The sequence below is a fragment of the Dicentrarchus labrax genome, unplaced genomic scaffold (genome assembly GCF_905237075.1).
Source record: "Dicentrarchus labrax unplaced genomic scaffold, dlabrax2021, whole genome shotgun sequence".
Classification (NCBI taxonomy): domain Eukaryota; kingdom Metazoa; phylum Chordata; class Actinopteri; family Moronidae; genus Dicentrarchus; species Dicentrarchus labrax.
Genome location: NW_026136710.1, coordinates 7,309,205 through 7,330,072, shown reverse-complemented (window position 1 = coordinate 7,330,072; position 20,868 = coordinate 7,309,205). Strand labels below are relative to the sequence as shown.

Genomic DNA, 20,868 nt, shown 5'->3' with positions numbered 1-20,868 from the left:
TCCCCCAATGTGACCAGTGATGACATGTATAGCCGCATGTCGTCATTCCACCGCTGGCTGTCGAGGTGGTGTCCAGCAAACGATGTGGGCTTCATTGATAACTGGAAGCCTTTTTGGGGAAAACCTGGTCTGATTAGGAGAGACGGCATCCATCCCACTTTGGATGGAGCGGCTCTCTTATCTAGAAATATGGCGAAGTTTATTTCTAAAACCTGACAGTCCAGAGTTAGGACCAGGAAGCAGAGCTGCTGTCTTACACACTTCTCTGTGCTTTCTTTAGAACAGTCACCCACCCAAAACCCCATAGAGACTGTGTCTGTCCCCGACCACCTAAACTATTTAAAGAAATAAAAACAAGAGGAGTTCAACATAAAAATCTAATAAAAATTAAAACCAACTCCTCAGTAGCACAAAATAAGAGAATGAAATGTGGGCTGTTAAATATCAGGTCTCTGTCCTCTAAAGCTGTTCTAGTGAATGAATTAATATCAGATTATGATATTGATTTACTTTGTCTTACTGAGACCTGGTTGTCCCACGAGGAGTATGTTAGCCTAAATGAATCCACCCCCCCAGTCATATTAATACTCACATTCCTCGAGGCACAGGCCGAGGAGGTGGAGTAGCAGCTATATATGATTCGAGCGTTTTAATGGACCCTAAACCTAAACTAAATTATAATTCATTTGAAAGCCTTGTTCTTAGTCTTTCTCACCCAAACTGGAAAACACTGCAGCCAGTTCTATTTGTTATAGTGTACCGCGCTCCTGGACCGTACTCTGACTTTATATCTGAATTTTCAGAGTTTCTATCAAGCTTAGTCCTTAAATCAGATAAAGTAATTATTGTAGGTGATTTTAATATTCATGTGGATGTTGACAATGACAGCCTTAGTAATGCATTTATATCATTAATAGACTCAATTGGCTTCTGTCAGAGTGTAAATAAACCAACTCATTGTTTTAATCACACTCTTGACCTTGTTTTATCATATGGCATTGATATTGAACATTTAATAGTCTTCCCACATAATCCTTTCCTATCTGACCATTATTTAGTAACTTTTGAATTCATACTATTAGATTATAAGCCATTAGGCAAAACTTCCTACAGCAGATGTTTATCTGACAGTGCTGTAGCTAAATTTAAGGAGGAGATTCCTTCAGTGTTTAATTCAATGCCATGTCTGAATTTAACAGAGTCCTATAACAACTTTAGTCCCTCTGAAATTGATAATCTTGTCGATAGTGCTACAGGCTCACTACGATCAACATTAGACTCTATCGCTCCTATAAAAAGGAAATTATTAAAACATAGGAGACTAGCACCTTGGTATAACCACCAAACCCGCCAGTTAAAACAAATAGCTAGGAAATCTGAAAGGAAATGGCGCTCTTCCAAATTATCAGAATATCGCTCAAATTGGCAAGATGATCTTAAGATTTATAGAAAGGCCCTCCGTAATGCCAGAGGAGCCTATTACTCAGCACTAATAGAAGAAAATAAGAACAACCCTAGGTTCCTCTTCAGCACTGTAGCCAGGCTGACAGAGAGTCACAGCTCTATCGAGCCACATATCCCCATAAACTTAAGTAGCAATGACTTCATGAGCTTCTTCTATAATAAAATTATTACTATTAGAGAAAAAATTAATCACCAACTGCCATCAACAGTTATCAGTGGCTCTCCAAGTTCAGGGACTTCTGTCAATGTAAACTTAGATGTATATTTAGACTGTTTTTCTGCTATCGATCTTCATCAGTTAACTTCAATCATTTCTTCATCGAAGCCATCAACCTGTCTGTTAGACCCGATCCCAACTAGGCTGCTTAAAGAAGTTGTTCCCTTAATTGGCACTTCTTTACTGGATATGATTAATCTTTCTTTATTATCAGGATATGTACCACAGTCCTTTAAAGTAGCTGTAATTAAACCCCCTTCTTAAAAAGTCTACTCTTGACCCAGGGGTTTTAGCCAACTATAGACCGATTTCTAACCTCCCGTTCCTCTCTAAGATTCTGGGGAAAGTAGTCGCCAAAGAGTTGTGTGACTTTCTACATAACAATAGTTTATTTGAGGATTTTCAGTCAGGATTTAGAGTTCATCATAGCACAGAGACAGCTCTGGTTAAAGTTAATAATGACCTTCTGACTGCTTCTGACAATGGACTTGTCTCTGTACTTGTATTATTAGATCTTAGTGCTGCATTTGACACCATTGACCATGATATTCTTTTACAGAGACTTGAGCATCAAATTGGCATTAAAGGAACCGCTCTAAGCTGGTTTAAGTCATACTTATCAGATCGTACTCAGTTTGTACATGTTAACGATGAATCCTCCATAAATACTAAAGTTAGTCATGGAGTTCCACAAGGTTCTGTACTTGGACCAATACTATTTACTTTATATATGCTCCCTTTAGGCAACATTATTAGGAATCACTCCATTAACTTTCACTGTTATGCAGATGATACGCAGTTATATCTATCAATCAAACCCAATGAAATTAATCAATTATCTAAATTACAAACATGTCTTAAGGACATAAAATCCTGGATGACCTGCAATTTTCTGATGTTAAACTCAGAAAAAACCGAAATTCTTGTTCTTGGCCCCAAAAACCTTAGAGACTCATTGTCTAAAGATATAGTCACTCTAGATGGCATTAACTTGGCCTCTAGCACCACTGTCAGGAATCTTGGAGTTCTCTTTGATCAGGATTTGTCATTTAACTCCCACATAAAGCAGACCTCTAGGACTGCCTTCTTTCATTTACGTAATATTAGAAAAATTAGACACATACTATCACAGACAGATGCAGAAAAACTAATCCATGCATTTGTTACTTCAAGGCTGGATTACTGCAACTCTTTATTATCAGGTTGCCCCAATAAGTCCATTAAAACGCTCCAATTAATTCAGAACGCTGCAGCACGAGTACTGACAGGAACTAGAAAAAGAGATCACATCTCTCCTGTACTAGCTACTCTGCATTGGCTCCCTATAAAATGTAGAATTGAATTTAAAATACTCCTCCTCACCTATAAAGCTCTTCATGGTCAGGCCCCTTCATATCTTAAAGAGCTCATAGTACCCTATTACCCCACTAGAACACTACGTTCTCTGAATGCTGGGCTACTTGTGGTTCCTATAGTCTCTAAAAGTAGAACAGGAGCCAGAGCCTTCAGTTACCAAGCTCCTCTCCTGTGGAACCGGCTTCCAGTTGTGGTTCGGGAGGCAGACACCCTCACCACTTTCAAGAGTAGGCTTAAGACATTCCTCTTTGATAAAGCTTATAGTTAGGGCTGGATCAGGTGAGTCCTGAACCATCCCTTAGTTATGCTGCTATAGGCCTAGACTATCGGGGGATTTCCCATGGTGCACTGAGCTACTCTCTTCCTCTCTCTTTCTGCACTCATTCATGTCCCTTTAATGCATGTTACTAACTCCACTTCTTCCCCGGAGTTCTTGTGCTTTCTCGTCTCGCAGGTTCTCATGGATCCTGGTGGAGCCTCCTGCCATGGTCCTGCTTGACTGCCATTGCCAATACTGTTGTTGCTGTGCACCTGTCTGTCTGTCTGTCGCTCTCTCTCTCTCTCTCTCTCTCTCTCTCTCTCTCTCTCTCTCTCTCTCTCTCTCTCTCACCCCAACTGGTCGAGACAGACGACCACCCACCTAGAGCCGGAGGATCTGTCCTAGGTTTCTGCCTTTTAACAGGCAGTTTTTCCTTGCCCTTGTCGCCAAGTGCTTGCTCATGGTGGTACTGTTGGGTCTCTGTAATTAATGTTAAAGAGTTCGGTCTAGACCTGCTCTATTTGAAAAGTGTCCTGAGATAACTTCTGTTATGAATTGGCGCTATACAAATAAAATTGAATTGAAAATTGAATTGAATTGTTGAATTTTACCTTTGATCTCAGAATTCTTGGATTTTGCCTTTGATCTCAGAGTTATAGAACTTTGCCTTTGATCTCAGAGTCATAGAATTTTGGCTTTCATCTCAGAATTATAGAATTTTGGCTTTCATCTCAGAATTATAGAAAAAACATTTGTTACAGCAGTTCAAGATCTTCTTGAATTTTGCCTTTGATCTCAGAGTTATAGAATTTTGGCTTTGATCTCAGAGTTACAGAATTTTGGCTTTGATCTCAGAGTTATAGAATTTTGGCTTTGATCTCAGAATTACAGAATTTTGGCTTTGATTTCAGAATTCTTGAATTTTCCCTTTATCTCAGAGTTATTGAATTTTGGCTTTGATCTCAGAGTTATACAATTTTGGCTTTGATCTCAGAGTTGCAGAAGTTTGGCTTTGATCTCATAATTATAGAACTTTGGCTTTGAACTTAGAATCATAGAAAAAACATTTGTTACAGCAGTTCAAGATCTTGTTGAATTTTGCCTTTGATCTCAGAGTTATAGAATTTTGGCTTTGATCTCAGAATTCTTGAATTTTGCCTTTGATCTCAGAATTCTTTAATTTTCCCTTTATCTCAGAGTTATTGAATTTTGGCTTTGATCTCAGAGTTATAGAATTTTGGCTTTGATCTCAGAATTACTGAATTTTGGCTTTGATCTCAGAATTATAGAATTTTGCCTTTGATGTCAGAATTAATAATTTTGGCTTTGATCTCAGAATTATAGAAAAAACATTTGTTACAGCAGTTCAAGATCTTGTTGAATTTTGCCTTTGATCTCAGAGTCATAGAATTTTGGCTTTGATCTCAGAGTTATAGAATTTTGGCTTTGATCTCAGAATTCTTGAATTTTGGCTTTGATCTCAGAGTTATAGAAGTTTGGCTTTGATGTCAGAGTTATAGAATTTTGACTTTGATCTCAGAATTCCTTAATTTTCCCTTTATCTCAGAGTTATTGAATTTTGGCTTTGATCTCAGAGTATAGAATTTTGGCTTTGATCTCAGAGTTATAGAATTTTGGCTTTGACCAGAATTTTGGCTTTTGATCTCAGAATTCTTGAATTTTGCCTTTGATGTCATAGTTATAGACTTTTGGCTTTGATCTCAGAGTTACAGAAGTTTGGCTTTGATCTCAGAATTATAGATTTTTGCCTTTGATGTCAGAATTATAGAATTTTGGCTTTGATATCAGAATTATAGAAACATCATTTGTTACAGCAGTTCAAGATCTTGTTGAATTTTGCCTTTGATCTCAGAGTCATATAATTTTGGCTTTGATCTCAGAGTTATAGAATTTTGGCTTTGATCTCAGAATTCTTGAATTTTACGTTTGATCTCAGAATTTTGGGATTTTGCCTTTGATCTCAGAGTTATAGAATTTTGCCTTTGATCTCAGAGTCATAGAATTTTGCCTTTGATCTCAGAGTTATAGAATTTTGCCTTTGATCTCAGAGTCATAGAATTTTGCCTTTGCTCTCAGAATTATAAAATTTTGGCTTTGATCTCAGAGTTATAGAATTTTGCCTTTGATCTCAGAATTCTTGAATTTCCCTCTATCTCAGAGTTATTGAAGTTTGGCTTTGATCTCAGAGTTATACAATTGTGGCTTTGATCTCAGAATTACAGAATTTTGGCTTTGATCTCAGAATTATATATTTTTCCTTTGTTCTCAGTATTCTTGAATTTTGCCTTTGATTTCAGAGTTATAGAATTTTGCCTTTGATCTCAGAATCATAGAAAAAACATTTGTTACAGCAGTTCAAGATCTTGTTGAATTTTACCTTTGATCTCAGAATTCTTGGATTTTGCCTTTGATCTCAGAGTTATAGAACTTTGCCTTTGATCTCAGAGTCATAGAATTTTGGCTTTCATCTCAGAATTATAGAATTTTGGCTTTCATCTCAGAATCATAGAAAAATCATTTGTTACAGCAGTTCAAGATCTTGTTGAATTTTGCCTTTGATCTCAGAGTCATAGAATTTTGGCTTTGATCTCAGAGTCATAGAATTTTGGCTTTGATCTCAGAATTCTTGAATTTTACGTTTGATCTCTGAATTTGGGGATTTTGCCTTTGATCTCAGAGTTATAGAATTTTGCCTTTGATCTCAGAGTCATAGAATTTTGCCTTTGATCTCAGAGTTATAGAATTTTGCCTTTGATCTCAGAATTACAGAATTTTGGCTTTGATCTCAGAGTTACAGAATTTTGGCTTTGATCTCAGAGTTATAGAATTTTGCCTTTGATCTCAGAATTCTTGAATTTCCCTCTATCTCAGAGTTATTGAAGTTTGGCTTTGATCTCAGAGTTATACAATTGTGGCTTTGATCTCAGAATTACAGAATTTTGGCTTTGATCTCAGAATTATATATTTTTCCTTTGTTCTCAGTATTCTTGAATTTTGCCTTTGATTTCAGAGTTATAGAATTTTGCCTTTGATCTCAGAATCATAGAAAAAACATTTGTTACAGCAGTTCAAGATCTCGTTGAATTTTACCTTTGATCTCAGAATTCTTGGATTTTGCCTTTGATCTCAGAGTTATAGAACTTTGCCTTTGATCTCAGAGTCATAGAATTTTGGCTTTCATCTCAGAATTATAGAATTTTGGCTTTCATCTCAGAATTATAGAAAAAACATTTGTTACAGCAGTTCAAGATCTTCTTGAATTTTGCCTTTGATCTCAGAGTTATAGAATTTTGGCTTTGATCTCAGAGTTATAGAATTTTGGCTTTGATCTCAGAATTACAGAATTTTGGCTTTGATTTCAGAATTCTTGAATCTTCCCTTTATCTCAGAGTTATTGAATTTTGGCTTTGATCTCAGAGTTGCAGAAGTTTGGCTTTGATCTCAGAATTATAGAACTTTGGCTTTGAACTTAGAATCATAGAAAAAACATTTGTTACAGCAGTTCAAGATCTTGTTGATTTTTGCCTTTGATCTCAGAGTTATAGAATTTTGGCTTTGATCTCAGAATTCTTGAATTTTGCCTTTGATCTCAGAATTCTTTAATTTTCCCTTTATCTCAGAGTTATTGAATTTGGCTTTGATCTCAGAGTTATAGAATTTTGGCTTTGATCTCAGAATTACTGAATTTTGGCTTTGATCTCAGAATTATAGAATTTTGCCTTTGATGTCAGAATTAACAATATAATTTTGGCTTTGATCTCAGAATTATAGAAAAAACATTTGTTACAGCAGTTCAAGATCTTGTTGAATTTTGCCTTTGATCTCAGAGTCATAGAATTTTGGCTTTGATCTCAGAGTTATAGAATTTTGGCTTTGATCTCAGAATTCTTGAATTTTGGCTTTGATCTCAGAGTTATAGAAGTTTGGCTTTGATGTCAGAGTTATAGAATTTTGACTTTGATCTCAGAATTCCTTAATTTTCCCTTTATCTCAGAGTTATTGAATTTTGGCTTTGATCTCAGAGTATAGAATTTTGGCTTTGATCTCAGAGTTATAGAAGTTTGGCTTTGATGTCAGAGTTATAGAATTTTGACTTTGATCTCAGAATTCCTTAACTTTCCCTTTATCTCAGAGTTATCGAATTTTGGCTTTGATCTCAGAGTATAGAATTTTGGCTTTGATCTCAGAATTACAGAAAAAACATTTGTTACAGCAGTTCAAGATCTTGTTGAATTTTGCCTTTGATCTCAGAGTCATAGAATTTTGGCTTTGATCTCAGAGTTATAGAATTTTGGCTTTGATTTCAGAACTCTTGAATCTTGGCTTTGATCTCAGAGTTATAGGACTTTGGCTTTGATCTCAGAGTTATAGAATTTTGGCTTTGATCTCAGAGTCATAGAAGTTTGGCTTTTGATCTCAGAATTCTTGAATTTTGCCTTTGATGTCATAGTTATAGACTTTTGGCTTTGATCTCAGAGTTACAGAAGTTTGGCTTTGATCTCAGAATTATAGATTTTTGCCTTTGATGTCAGAATTATAGAATTTTGCCTTTGATGTCAGAATTATAGAATTTTGGCTTTGATATCAGAATTATAGAAACATCATTTGTTACAGCAGTTCAAGATCTTGTTGAATTTTGCCTTTGATCTCAGAGTCATAGAATTTTGGCTTTGATCTCAGAGTTATAGAATTTTGGCTTTGATCTCAGAATTCTTGAATTTTACGTTTGATCTCAGAATTTTGGGATTTTGCCTTTGATCTCAGAGTTATAGAATTTTGCCTTTGATCTCAGAGTCATAGAATTTTGCCTTTGATCTCAGAATTATAAAATTTTGCTTTGATCTCAGAGTTATAGAATTTTGCCTTTGATCTCAGAATTCTTGAATTTTGCCTTTGATCTCAGAGTTATAGAATTTTGACTTTGATCTCAGAAGTACAGAATTTTGGCTTTGATCTCAGAATTCTTGAATCTTGGCTTTGATCTCAGAGTTACAGAATTTTGGCTTTGATCTCAGAGTTATAGAATTTTGGCTTTGATCTCAGAGTTATAGAACTTTGGCTTTGATCTCAGAGTCATAGAATTTTGGCTTTGATCGCAGAGTTATAGAATTTCGGCTTTGATCTCAGAATTATAGAATTTTGCCTTTGATCTCAGAATTCTTGAATTTCCCTCTATCTCAGAGTTATTGAAGTTTGGCTTTGATCTCAGAGTTATACAATTTTGGGTTTGATCTCAGAATTACAGAATTTTGGCTTTGATCTCAGAATTATAGAATTTTTCCTTTGTTCTCAGTATTCTTGAATTTTGCCTTTGATTTCAGAGTTATAGAATTTTGCCTTTGATCTCAGAATCATAGAAAAAACATTTGTTACAGCAGTTCAAGATCTTGTTGAATTTTACCTTTGATCTCAGAATTCTTGGATTTTGCCTTTGATCTCAGAGTTATAGAATTTTGCCTTTGATCTCAGAGTCATAGAATTTTGGCTTTGATCTCAGAATTATAGAATTTTGGCTTTGATCTCAGAATCATAGAAAAAACATTTGTTACAGCAGTTCAAGATCTTGTTGAATTTTCCCTTTGATCTCAGAATTCTTGAATTTTGCCTTTGATCTCAGAGTCATAGAATTTTGCTTTGATCTCAGAGTTTTAGAATTTTGCTTTGATCTCAGAGTTATAGAATTTAACCTTTGATCTCAGCATTCTTGAATTTTGCCTTTGATCTTAGAGTTATAGAATTTTGGCTTTGATCTCAGGGCTATAGAATTTTTGCTTTGACGTCAGACTTATAGAATTTTGGCTTTGATCTCAGAATTATAGAATTTTGCCTTTGATCTCAGAACTGTTGAATTTTGCCTTTGATCTCAGAGTTATAGAATTTTGGCTTTGATGTCAGAATTCTTGAATTTTGCGTTTGATGTCAGAGTTATAGAATTTTGGCTTTTATCTTAGAATTATAGAATTTTGGCTTTAATCTCAGAGTTCCAGCACTATGACATGTAGTATGAGCAAAAGTCAGTATCTACAGTCAGTGTGAGCAATGTGGTTGTGGGTTCTGCAGATAGGAGGGGGTGCAACAGGGTGGATCCCATGGAAGACAGCTCTCTGATATAAAGGGCTCATCAGATTTCAATTCAATTTTATTTGTATAGCACCAATTCATAACAGAAGTTATCTCAGGACACTTTTCAAATAGACCAGGCCTAGACCGAACTCTTTAAAACATTTATACTTGTGTACAGGTATTTTCAGTTATGCATCTTATTACACAGGGAGTCAGACTGAACTTGGACAGAGTCGCTGAACTAACAGTTAATTCACCGTATATGATACGTGTGACGGTATTTGAGGAGTGTTTTCGGCTGTTATTACTACCTGGTTTGCTTTGTGCTGCAGACATGCAAGCCTGTGTCTGCTCTCATTGAGATTGGAAATGAGATAAACTTTGTGGTCCCAAAGGTGTGAGGATGTAAAATGTTAGCCATGTGTGTCAGTCACTCTCAGATTTAAAAAAAATAAACAATGTGATATGGAATTTTGAGATAAGACAGGATAAGATAAACTTTATTGATTCCACACCAGCTAAAAACATTTGTTACAGCAGTTCAAGATACACAAAATTACAATAAATAAGAAAATACACATTAAATAAGAAATGAAATAGAAAAATACAAGACATAATAGAAATAAAAATAAGCATCATATTTAGACTATATATAGCTTTTATACTTATATTGTAAAAGGAACATTGCCCAGAGATAACTGCACAGATTATTCTAAGTGTAAAAATAAATATAATTGCACATATAATACAAAATATAATACAAATCAAAACAAAAAAATAAATAAAACAAAGCCACACAATTCACTTTATTGCAAGTGCCCACATTTATTTTTGCCCAAAATAAAGTAAAGTAGCCCACTATTAATGGGAAATTGCCGGGAAGCTTTGGTTTTGTATATCAGTCAGACACCAGCCTTCCAAAAACTAGAGACTAGGTGGGTTGTAGTGAACCAAGCAGGATTACTCAGTTAACCAGGTAACTTCTAAAATAGTATGCAATGACTTTTGTTAATAAATGATCACGTTTCCTTTTATGGCCAAAAATGGTTCGTTTCAGGATTTAACTAAAAAAATGTTTACATGCTATTGTTTCTAATAAAGTATTTTTTTAAAAAAATAAAAAGTTTCTGCTAGGGTTTATCTCAGAATTCTTGAATTTTGCCTTTGATCTCAGAGTTATAGAATTCTGGCTTTAATCTCAGAGTTCCAGAACTATGACATGTAGTACGAGCAAAAGTCAGTATCTACAGTCAGTGTGAGCAGTGTGGTTGTGGGCTTCTGCAGATTGAGGGGGTGCAACAGGGTGGATCCCATGGAAGACAGCTCTCTGATTAAAGGGCTCATCAGATTAGCCCTTTATACTGGTGTGTTTTTATTTTACACAGGGACTCAGACTGAACTTGGACAGAATCGCTGAACTAACTGTTAATTCACCGTCTATGATACGTGTGTGACGGCATTTGAGGAGTGTTTTCGGCTGTTATTTCTACCTGGTTTGCTTTGTGCTGCACACATGGAAGCCTGTGTCTGCTCTCATTGAGATTGGAAATGAGATAAACTTTGTGGTCCCGAAGGTGTGAGGATGTAAAATTTGAGCCATGTGTGTCAGTTACTCTCAGATTGCCCGCAGTTGCAAATGCCAGGTTGATATCATGTTTGATCAGAGTCCGTCAATCATGAACGACTGCACAACATGGCTCATTTGCTTCTCACATCAGAAAGTATGTGAAACCAACAGCCATCTCACTCATGGTTAAAACTCTAAACCACCATTGACAGTATAAGGGCCCACCCATGGACATGACATCCGCTGTCCTCCTAGGGCCCTTGTGATCAGATGGGCCCCAGTGCACCAGCAGTACGTATACCACTGACACCTTGTGGCCCTGAAGGTGTGAGGATGTAAAATTTGAGCCAGGTGTATCAGTCAGTCTCAGTAAGAAGGTTGATTTCATATTTGATCAACGTCAAGCAACATCATCATTGACTGACAGTTCTCACATCAGAAGAACAGGGCTTAGGAGTGTTCAGCAACAGTCTTTTAAGTCATGGTTTCAAATTATGAACCAGCACAAAAATTACACTTAGCCAACCAACATAAAGCAGCTTGTTCTAATACTACCCAGTTTGCTGCTTGGTGCTGAAGAGATGTGAGCCTGTGTCTGCTCTCATTGGCTGTAGCTCATTTCATGGCTGCCCGACACCATCAGATATTTAACTTAGATATTTTACAAAAATGAGGATTTATTGAGAGTGGAAAAGAGACAAATCTTCAACACCTTATGGCCACGAAGGTGTGAGGATGTAAAATTTGAGCCATGTGTGTCAGTCTCAGACTGCCCCGGGGTGCAAGTAACATGATGATATCATGTTTGATCAAGAAGAGGAGTGAGTTATCATTGAATGACTGCACAACATGGCTCATTTAGTTAATCGGAAAGGAGGCGAAACCAACAGCCATCTTACTCATGGATAAAACTATAAACTACCATTGACAGTATACATAAGGGCCCACCCACATGGGCCCTTTTAATCAGCTGCGCCCGATGCATTGAGCCAGCTGCACGTATACCACTGACACCTTGTGACCCGAAGGTATGAGGATGTAAAATTTGAGCCATGTGTATCAGTCAGTCTCACAAGGGAGGTTGATATCATATTTGATCAACAAGATACAAAAATCATCATTGAATGACTGTTCAACATGGTTCATTTAGTTTTCATATCAGAAGAGCAGGGCTTATGAGTGTTCAGCAACAGTCTTTAGAGTCATGGTTTCAAATTATATATCAGCACAAAATTACAATTAGACGACCAACATAAAGCAGCTTGTTCTGAACACATTTCAAACACTAAAACACTGAACTTGCTGAATATTTGCAATTTAAACGTAAATTTACTTTCAAATACAAGCCGCGCACTGCATGATGGGGAAATGTGCAAATTAATAACTGACTGTCAAATAAGAAATTGTAACGTCATTTTGCAGCAGCAGCCTTGGTAGCATAAATTAGCTTCCTGGGTCGTCGGAGGGGAGCGGAGCAGGGAAACAGAGTTATTCCTTGTGGAAAACTTTCAAACTTTCACTCTCTCCAAAAATAAGTTTAACATCCTACTTGTTGGTCAGTTCTTTGACTGGAATGGTATGCTATACAAGTAGTAAATATCAAATTCCCAGAGTCCCACACCACTTGGTCCCATGGTCCCTTACTCACTCAGTAAAAATCATCTGATACCACTGTGAGAGGTTTATGCTTTTCAATAAAGCATAAGAATAATAAAAGTGTTTCTAGGATGCTTCTTTGGTGTATTTGACTTTAAGATGGAAAATATTTCATAATAAATCTTTTAGTTTCACTTGCTGAATTCCACAGATGCAAATTCAGTGACTCTAAACTCTTTCCTGCTTACTTTGTCAAAAAAAATGAAAAATAAACAATGTGATATGGAATTTTGAGATATGACAGGATAAGATAAACTTTATTGGTTCCACACCAGCTAAAAACAATTGTTACAGCAGTTCAAGATACACAAAATTACAATAAATAAGAAAATACACATTAAATAAGAAATGAAATAGAAAAATAAGACAAAATAGAAATAAAAATAAGCATTATATTTAGACTATATACACCTTGTATTTACTGATATTGTAAAAGGAACATTGCCCAGAGATAACTGCACAGATTATTTTAAGTGTAAAAATAATACAAAATATAATACAAATCAAAGCAAAAAAATAAATTAAAAAAAGCCACACAATTCAGTTCATTGCAAGTGCCCACATTTATTTTTGCCCGAAATAAAGGAAAATAGCCCACTATTCATAGGAAATTGCCGGGAAGCTTTGGTTTTGTATATCAGTCAGACACCAGCCTTCCAAAAACTAGAGACTAGGTGGGTTGTAGTGAACCAAGCAGGATTACTCAGTTAACCAGGTAACTTCTAAAATAGTATGCAATGACTTTTGTTAATAAATGATCACGTTTCCTTTTATGGCCAAAAATGGTTCGTTTCAGGATTTAACTACAATTTTTTTTACATGCTATTGTTTCTAATAAAGTATTTAAAAAAAAAAAAAAAAGTTTCTGCTAGGGTTAATCTCAGAATTCTTGAATTTTGCCTTTGATCTCAGAGTTATATAATTTTGGCTTTGATCTCAGAGTTATAGAATTCTGGCTTTAATCTCAGAGTTCCAGAACTATGACATGTAGTACGAGCAAAAGTCAGTATCTACAGTCAGTGTGAGCAGTGTGGTTGTGGGCTTCTGCAGATTGAGGGGGTGCAACAGGGTGGATCCCATGGAAGACAGCTCTCTGATATAATGGGCTCATCAGATTAGCCCTTTATACTGGTGTACAGGTATTTTCAATTATGCATCTTATCACACAGGGACTCAGACTGAACTTGGACAGAGTCCCTGAACTAACTGTTAATTCACCATCTATGATACGTGTGTGACGGTATTTGAGGAGTGTTTTCGGCTGTTATTACTACCTGGTTTGCTTTGTGCTGCAGACATGCAAGCCTGTGTCTGCTCTCATTGAGATTGGAAATGAGATAACCTTTGTATACTTTTATATACTGATATTGTAAAAGGAACATTGCCCAGAGATAACTCCACAGATTAGTGACATCATTGTGCTTAATACTGGTGCCCCGCAGGGGACTATGTTATCCCCATTACCTTTCTCGATATACACAAACGAATTCCAATTAGATCTGGAAAAGTTTCGTTTGTTTAAGTATGTGGATGATATGGCCCTGGTTGCCTTATTGAAGAAGGGGGACACTGTGGGAGAGAAAGTATACAGAGCATATGTGTCATCTCTCCTGAAGTGGTGTGATGAAAGCTAGAGATCAATGTAAAAAAAACACACAAACTTGTCGTTCATGAAAAGGACCCTGTGCAGCCCCTTATAATTAAGGGACAAATTGTAGAGGTAGTAAACAAGTTTAAATATTTAGGTACATATATTGATTGCAACCTAAATTTCAGTGAAAACACTGACTATATTTTTAAAACCTGTAATCAGCGTCTCCACTTACTACGCAAGCTCAACTCCTTTAGAGTGAGCAAGCATATTATGGAAACAGTTTATAAGAACCTGATAGAGGGTATCTTAACTTTTAACATGGCAATGTGGTACGGTAATCTAAACATAAAAGGAAGAAGCAAGCTGCAGAGAATTGTAAACATAGCCTCAAAAGTCATAGGTATAAGACAGAAACAATTAAGTTGTGTGTATAAGGATGTGCTTAGGAAAAAAGCTGTCAAAATAGCTAATGATCCCTCTCATCCACTTAATAGGGAGTTTGAACTTCTTCCCTCTGGTAGACGATGCAAAGTACCATGTCCCGTTGATGCGTTCTTAATGTAACTGCCATTGCTGTCCTGCTTTTTTCCCTGAAGTTGTTTGAGAGTAAGTGTTGTTGTTGTTGTTGTTGCCATCCTGCTTGTTGTTTTTATGAGACCAAAGACAAATTTCCACATTGTGGACAATAAATGAAACAAACAAACAAACAAACAAACAAACAAACAAATATAATTGCACATATAATACAAAATATAATACAAATCACATTACGGAAGAAAAAAAATGATCACGTTTCCTTTTATGGCCAAAAATGATTCGTTTCAGGATTTAACTACAAAATTGTTTTACATGCTATTGTTTCTAATAAAGTATTTAAAAAAAAAAACAAAAAAAAAAACGTTTCTGCTAGGGTTAATCTCAGAATTCTTGAATTTTGCCTTCACTGATAAAAATATTGAGCTTGATCTACTTAAAAAAGGTAAGGCAACTTTTTGCATCACATTATTATGTAGATAAAGCAAGGCTAGTCTTTGTATAGGCTACTTAATTTCTTGTGTGTAAGAAATGAGTTTTGCAAGTAAAGTCAATATTAATTTATCAAGTAAAGTCAATTTAGTTTAAGTAGAAGTCTATTTAATTAAGCTAAGTTGACTTTACTTACTAAATGAAGTAGACTTTACTTCTAAAACTCATTTCTTACATTCAAGAAATTAAGTAGCCTATACAAAGACTAGCCTTGCATTATCTACATAATAATCTGATGCAAAAAGTTGCCTTACCTTTTTTAAGTACATCAGGCACAATATTTTGTATCATGCTTGGTCTACTTAAAAAGTAGTGTAAAAGCGCTTTCAGTGGTCGGAAGACTAGAAAGGCGCTATACAAGTACAGGTCCATTTACCATTTACCATCTTATCACATGTCAAGATATGCTGCCGTGGAGCCAAGTGTTGACCCTACTGATAAATAGACAGGAGCTGCAACGATTAGTTGATTAATCAATTAGTTGCTAACAACTAAATTAATCGTCAACAATTTTGATAATTTTCTTTGAGTCATTTTTTTAAGAAGAAAAATCCCAGATTCTCTGATGTGAAAGTTTTAAATTGTGGACTGTTGATCAGGACAAAACAAGACATATTAGGTTGTGTCTTGGGATTTGGGAAACAGTGATTGATTTTTTACCATTTTCTTACATTGTATGGACCAAACTACAAATCGATTTATCAAACTGTATACTATGAACAACACCCACATGAGTCAAACAATCTCAGGTATAATAAGCTACATAGTTCTATAAATGGTTATACATCAGTCATTACTTTCTTGTTCTTTCACTACAGCGTTTTTAATAATCATATAGCAAAGCAAAATCATATTCCAATAGATTCCAATCTTCAAAATTCCATAAAATAATCAAATCCAATTGTTAGCAGCAGTTATAAGCAAACCCCAGGATATTCTTGTACATAGAGTACAAGTAGTCTCTAGATATCTGTGATGATTTTCCATGTTTCACTGCAGCAGTTTTAATAATTAGACACTAAAATATTTATGAAGACCACAATGGAAATAAGTCCTGGACTTGGTGTTTTTTATCCTCGATTGTACTTTGTGTCCTTCATGTGTAGGGCATTTTAATACAATTAAATGAATCAAATCAAATCCCAATAATTTCTACATAGGCACATTATTAAAAATCTACTAAAAACTCTTATCAAATTATCATCAGCAAACAGCTATTTTTGCACAAACTTGTCTCATATTGACAGGGCTTTGAATCAGAGTTATATTTTCTTTACCTGGTAGTCCTTGATTAACTCTCCAGTATTTTCACCAATGTAGAGAGTGAGGCCTCTGATCACAACTTCTCTTCGGGACTCAATGTTGCTGTCCTCCAAAAATATGAAATGAGAATTTTGAAAATAAATAATTATACTTTATGTTTATTATTGAGGTTGTACTGGGTGGCTGGGTGGTGCTGGTGTAATGGAGTGCAATATATTGAAAAGTGTTAATATTTTGTCCCCCTCAAATATGTTAATGGATTGGACAAAAGTACATGGATCTCTGCTCAATATAATGCACTCGAGTCCAGTACACTACCACTATGAACTCAATAATGAACATAAAGTAGAATTATCACCTTTCTGACAATGTCAACAAAAACCAAAAATGTATAAGCTTCGTAAAAATAGACTTTATGGCAGATCTGTTGTATTGGATTGCATTAGATTGCACACGTGTTCCTAATGAAGCCTGTAGATCGGTCAAATATTACAGATTATATTGCTGAAGCATATTGTTCTGAGGCATATGCATGTTCAAGAGCATACAACTGTTCAGGAAAGTATGAAACTCAAGAATTGAAAGAAAAAACTGAACTTAAACTAGGCCACCTTCAATAACGTAATCAGGCAAGTATGGCTTTTATTCTGACAGCTGCCTCAGGTAAATATACTGCTAATTTTTCCCCCCACAGTTAATCAGGTAAGTTTAGCCTTTATTCTCAAAGCTTCATGAGCTAAGCATTGTGTTCATTAGCTTGCACATATAATGAAGTCGGCAAAGTTTTTCTTGGCAGTGCAATTTTGGCATGTGCCTGGCTGAAATTGGGAATTAACAAGTGCCCCCAAAACACTCTTGAATCTTAAAAACAGGAAGATGTGCGACTTTCAAAATTGCAAAAGTAAACTAATAAAGCATTTTTAGCAAATGTAATGTTTTTTAAACATTAATTTAATAGCAAACTCTCTCCAGCTAGTAACACACACATGTTGCAAATATATTTACAATAAAGTTCGAATAAATCACGCTGTTCTAGATACAGATGAATTACACACATAAAATATATATAACCAACTTATTGTCAGGCCCATGAGTGAACAGTGAATCTAATTTTTGCCCCACATTCGATGCTACCATTAAGCAAGTGTTTGTATATACAAACCTTCATCTGTAGTTGTAGAGTCACCTGGTAAGGATACCTTCATCCAGTGTAGTTGTCTAATTTCTGGCGATCCCATTTGCGCTTCGAACCAAGCCTTAAACATAGCAGGAGTGTGGTTTTTCCTTATAGCCACATACTAATGTTAACTTCAAATTACACTAGAATCAACTATTTTCTATAGAGAATCCGGTGAATTTTCAAAATAAAATACTCCATGCAAACTGCCAGTCGTTAAAACAGACAAAAGCGAAACTTATTAAATACGTAGCATATTTACACATGTAGAAGCATGTTTAGAAGAACATACACCGGGAAAATGGCCAAATCTGAGCAAGTAAACAAAGTCTGGCGGGCTAAATTTAAGGGAGGCGATTCCTTCAGTGTTTAATTCAATGCCATGTCTGAATTTAACAGAGTCCTATAACGACTTTAGTCCCTCTGAAATTGATAATCTTGTCGATAGTGCTGCAGGCTCACTACGATCAACATTAGACTGTATCGCTCCTATAAAAAGGAAATTATTAAAAAATAGGAGACTAGCACTGTGGTACAACCACCAAACCCGCCAGTTAAAACAAATAGCTAGGAAATCTGAAAGGAAATGGCGCTCCTCCAAATTATCAGAACATCGCTCAATTTGGCAAGATAATCTTAAAACTTATAGAAAGGCCCTCCGTAATGCCAGAGGAGCCTATTACTCAGCATTAATAGAAGAAAATAAGAATAACCCTAGGTTCCTCTTCAGCACTGTAGCCAGGCTGACAGAGAGTCACAACTCTATTGAGCCACATATCCCCATAAGCTTAAGTAGCAATGACTTCATGAGCTTCTTCTATAATAAAATGATTACTATTAGAGAGAAAATTAATCACCAACTGCCATCAATAGTTATCAGTGGCTCTCCAAGTTCAGGGACTTTTGCTAATGTAAAGTTAGATATATATTTAGACTGTTTTTCTGCTATCGATCTTCATTAGTTAACTTCAATCATTTCTTCATCGAAGCCATCAACCTGTCTATTAGACCCGATCCCAACTAGGCTGCTTAAAGAAGTTGTTCCCTTAATTGGCACTTCTTTACTGGATATGATTAATCTTTCTTTATTATCAGGATATGTACCACAGTCCTTTAAAGTAGCTGTAATTAAACCCCTTCTTAAAAAGCCCACTCTTGACCCAGGGGTTTTAGCCAACTATAGACCGATTTCTAACCTCCCCTTCCTCTCTAAGATTCTGGAGAAAGTAGTCGTTCATCACAACACAGAGACAGCTCTGGTTAAAGTTAATAATGACCTTCTGATTGCTTCTGACGATGGACTTGTCTCTGTACTTGTATTATTAGATCTTAGTGCTGCATTTGACACCATTGACCATGATATTCTTTTACAGAGACTTGAGCATCAAATTGGCATTAAAGGAACCGCACTAGGCTAATTTAAGTCATATTTATCAGATCGCTCGCAGTTTGTACATGTTAACGATGAATCTTCAATAAACACTACAGTTAGTCATGGAGTTCCACAAGGTTCTGTACTTGGACCAATACTATTTACTTTATATATGCTCCCTTTAGGCAACATTATTAGGAATCACTCCATTAACTTTCACTGTTATGCAGATGATACGCAGTTATATCTATCAATCAAGCCCGATGAAAATAATCAATTATCTAAATTACAAACATGTCTTAAGGACATAAAATCCTGGATGACCTGCAATTTTCTGATGTTAAACTCAGAAAAAAACGAAATTCTTGTTCTTGGCCCCAAAAACCTTAGAGACTCACTGTCTAAAGATATAGTTACTCTAGATGGCATTAACTTGGCCTCTAGCACCACTGTCAGGAATCTTGGAGTTATCTTTGATCAGGATTTGTCATTTAACTCCCACATAAAGAAAACCTCTAGGACTGCCTTCTTTCATTTACGTAATATTACAAAAAATAGACACATACTATCACAGACAGATGCAGAAAAACTAATCCATGCATTTGTTACTTCAAGGCTGGATTACTGCAACCCTTTATTATCAGGTTGCCCCAATAAGTCCATTAAAACGCTCCAATTAATTCAGAACGCTGCAGCACGAGTACTGACAGGAACTAGAAAAAGAGATCACATCTCTCCTGTACTAGCTTCTCTGCATTGGCTCCCTGTAAAATGTAGAATAGAATTTAAAATCCTCCTCCTCACCTATAAAGCTCTTCATGGTCAGGCCCCTTCATATCTTAAAGAGCTCATAGTACCATATTACCCCACTAGAACACTACGTTCTCTGAATGCTGGGCTACTTGTGGTTCCTATAGTCTCTAAAAGTAGAACAGGAGCCAGAGCCTTCAGTTACCAAGCTCCTCTCCTGTGGAACCAGCTTCCAGTTGCGGTTCGGGAGGCAGACACCCTCACCATATTCAAGAGTAGGCTTAAGACATTCCTCTTTGATAAAGCTTATAGTTAGGGCTGGATCAGGTGAGTCCTGAACCATCCCTTAGTTATGCTGCTATAGGCCTAGACTATCGGGGGATTTCCCATGGTGCACTGAGCTCCTCCCTTCCTCTCTCTTTCTGCACTCATTCATGTTCCATTAATGCATGTTACTAACTTCACTTCTTCCCCGGAGTTCTTGTGCTTTCTCGTCTCGCAGGTTCTTATCGATCCTGGTGGAGCCTCCTGCCATGGTCCTGCTAGATTGCCATTGTCAATACTGTTGTTGCTGTGCACCTGTCTGTCTGTCTGTCTCTCTGTCTCTCTCTCTCTCTCTCTCTCTCACCCCAACTGGTCGAGACAGACGACCACCCACCTAGAGCCGAAGGATCTGTCCTAGGTTTCTGCCTTTCAACAGGCAGTTTTTCCTTGCCCTTGTCGCCAGGTGCTTGCTGGTACTGTTGGGTCTCTGTAATTAATGTTTTAAAGAGTTCGGTCTAGACCTGCTCTATTTGAAAAGTGTCCTGAGATAACTTCTGTTATGAATTGGCGCTATACAAATCGAATTGAAATTGAATTAAACGCTCGCTTCTGAAACGCTCCCGGTAGGTTTTGAAGTCGCGTGCAGGACGGACCAAATACGCGACGCTCACGCAACGGGCGGCAGAGGGGCCCGGTGGATTTTTGGTGCAAGGTAACGTCACACACGAGGCCTCGAGTAAAGCCACTTGCTAACGTTCATCTTCAAATTAAACGAAAAGACCAACAAAGTTATGAAAACTAGAAACTAGCGTCCCAACA

At 36.4% G+C, this 20,868-nt stretch overlaps 1 protein-coding gene and 1 long non-coding RNA gene across 2 annotated transcripts in view; both read left to right on the top strand.

The window, feature by feature from the left end:
• Positions 1-423: 423 nt before the first annotated feature.
• Positions 424-2,025, top strand: LOC127370680 (uncharacterized). Its single transcript, XM_051412944.1, has one exon. It carries the CDS (start codon positions 653-655, stop codon positions 1,943-1,945), a length of 1,293 nt encoding a protein of 430 aa, XP_051268904.1. The 5' UTR covers positions 424-652; the 3' UTR covers positions 1,946-2,025.
• Positions 2,026-19,486: 17,461 nt separating this feature from the next.
• LOC127370681 (uncharacterized) overlaps positions 19,487-20,868 on the top strand; it is a 123,223-nt gene continuing 121,841 nt past the window's right edge. Inside the window, exon 1 of the long non-coding RNA XR_007886268.1 lies at positions 19,487-20,112. This is a non-coding gene — a long non-coding RNA (uncharacterized LOC127370681). The remainder of the gene's footprint in view (positions 20,113-20,868) is intronic.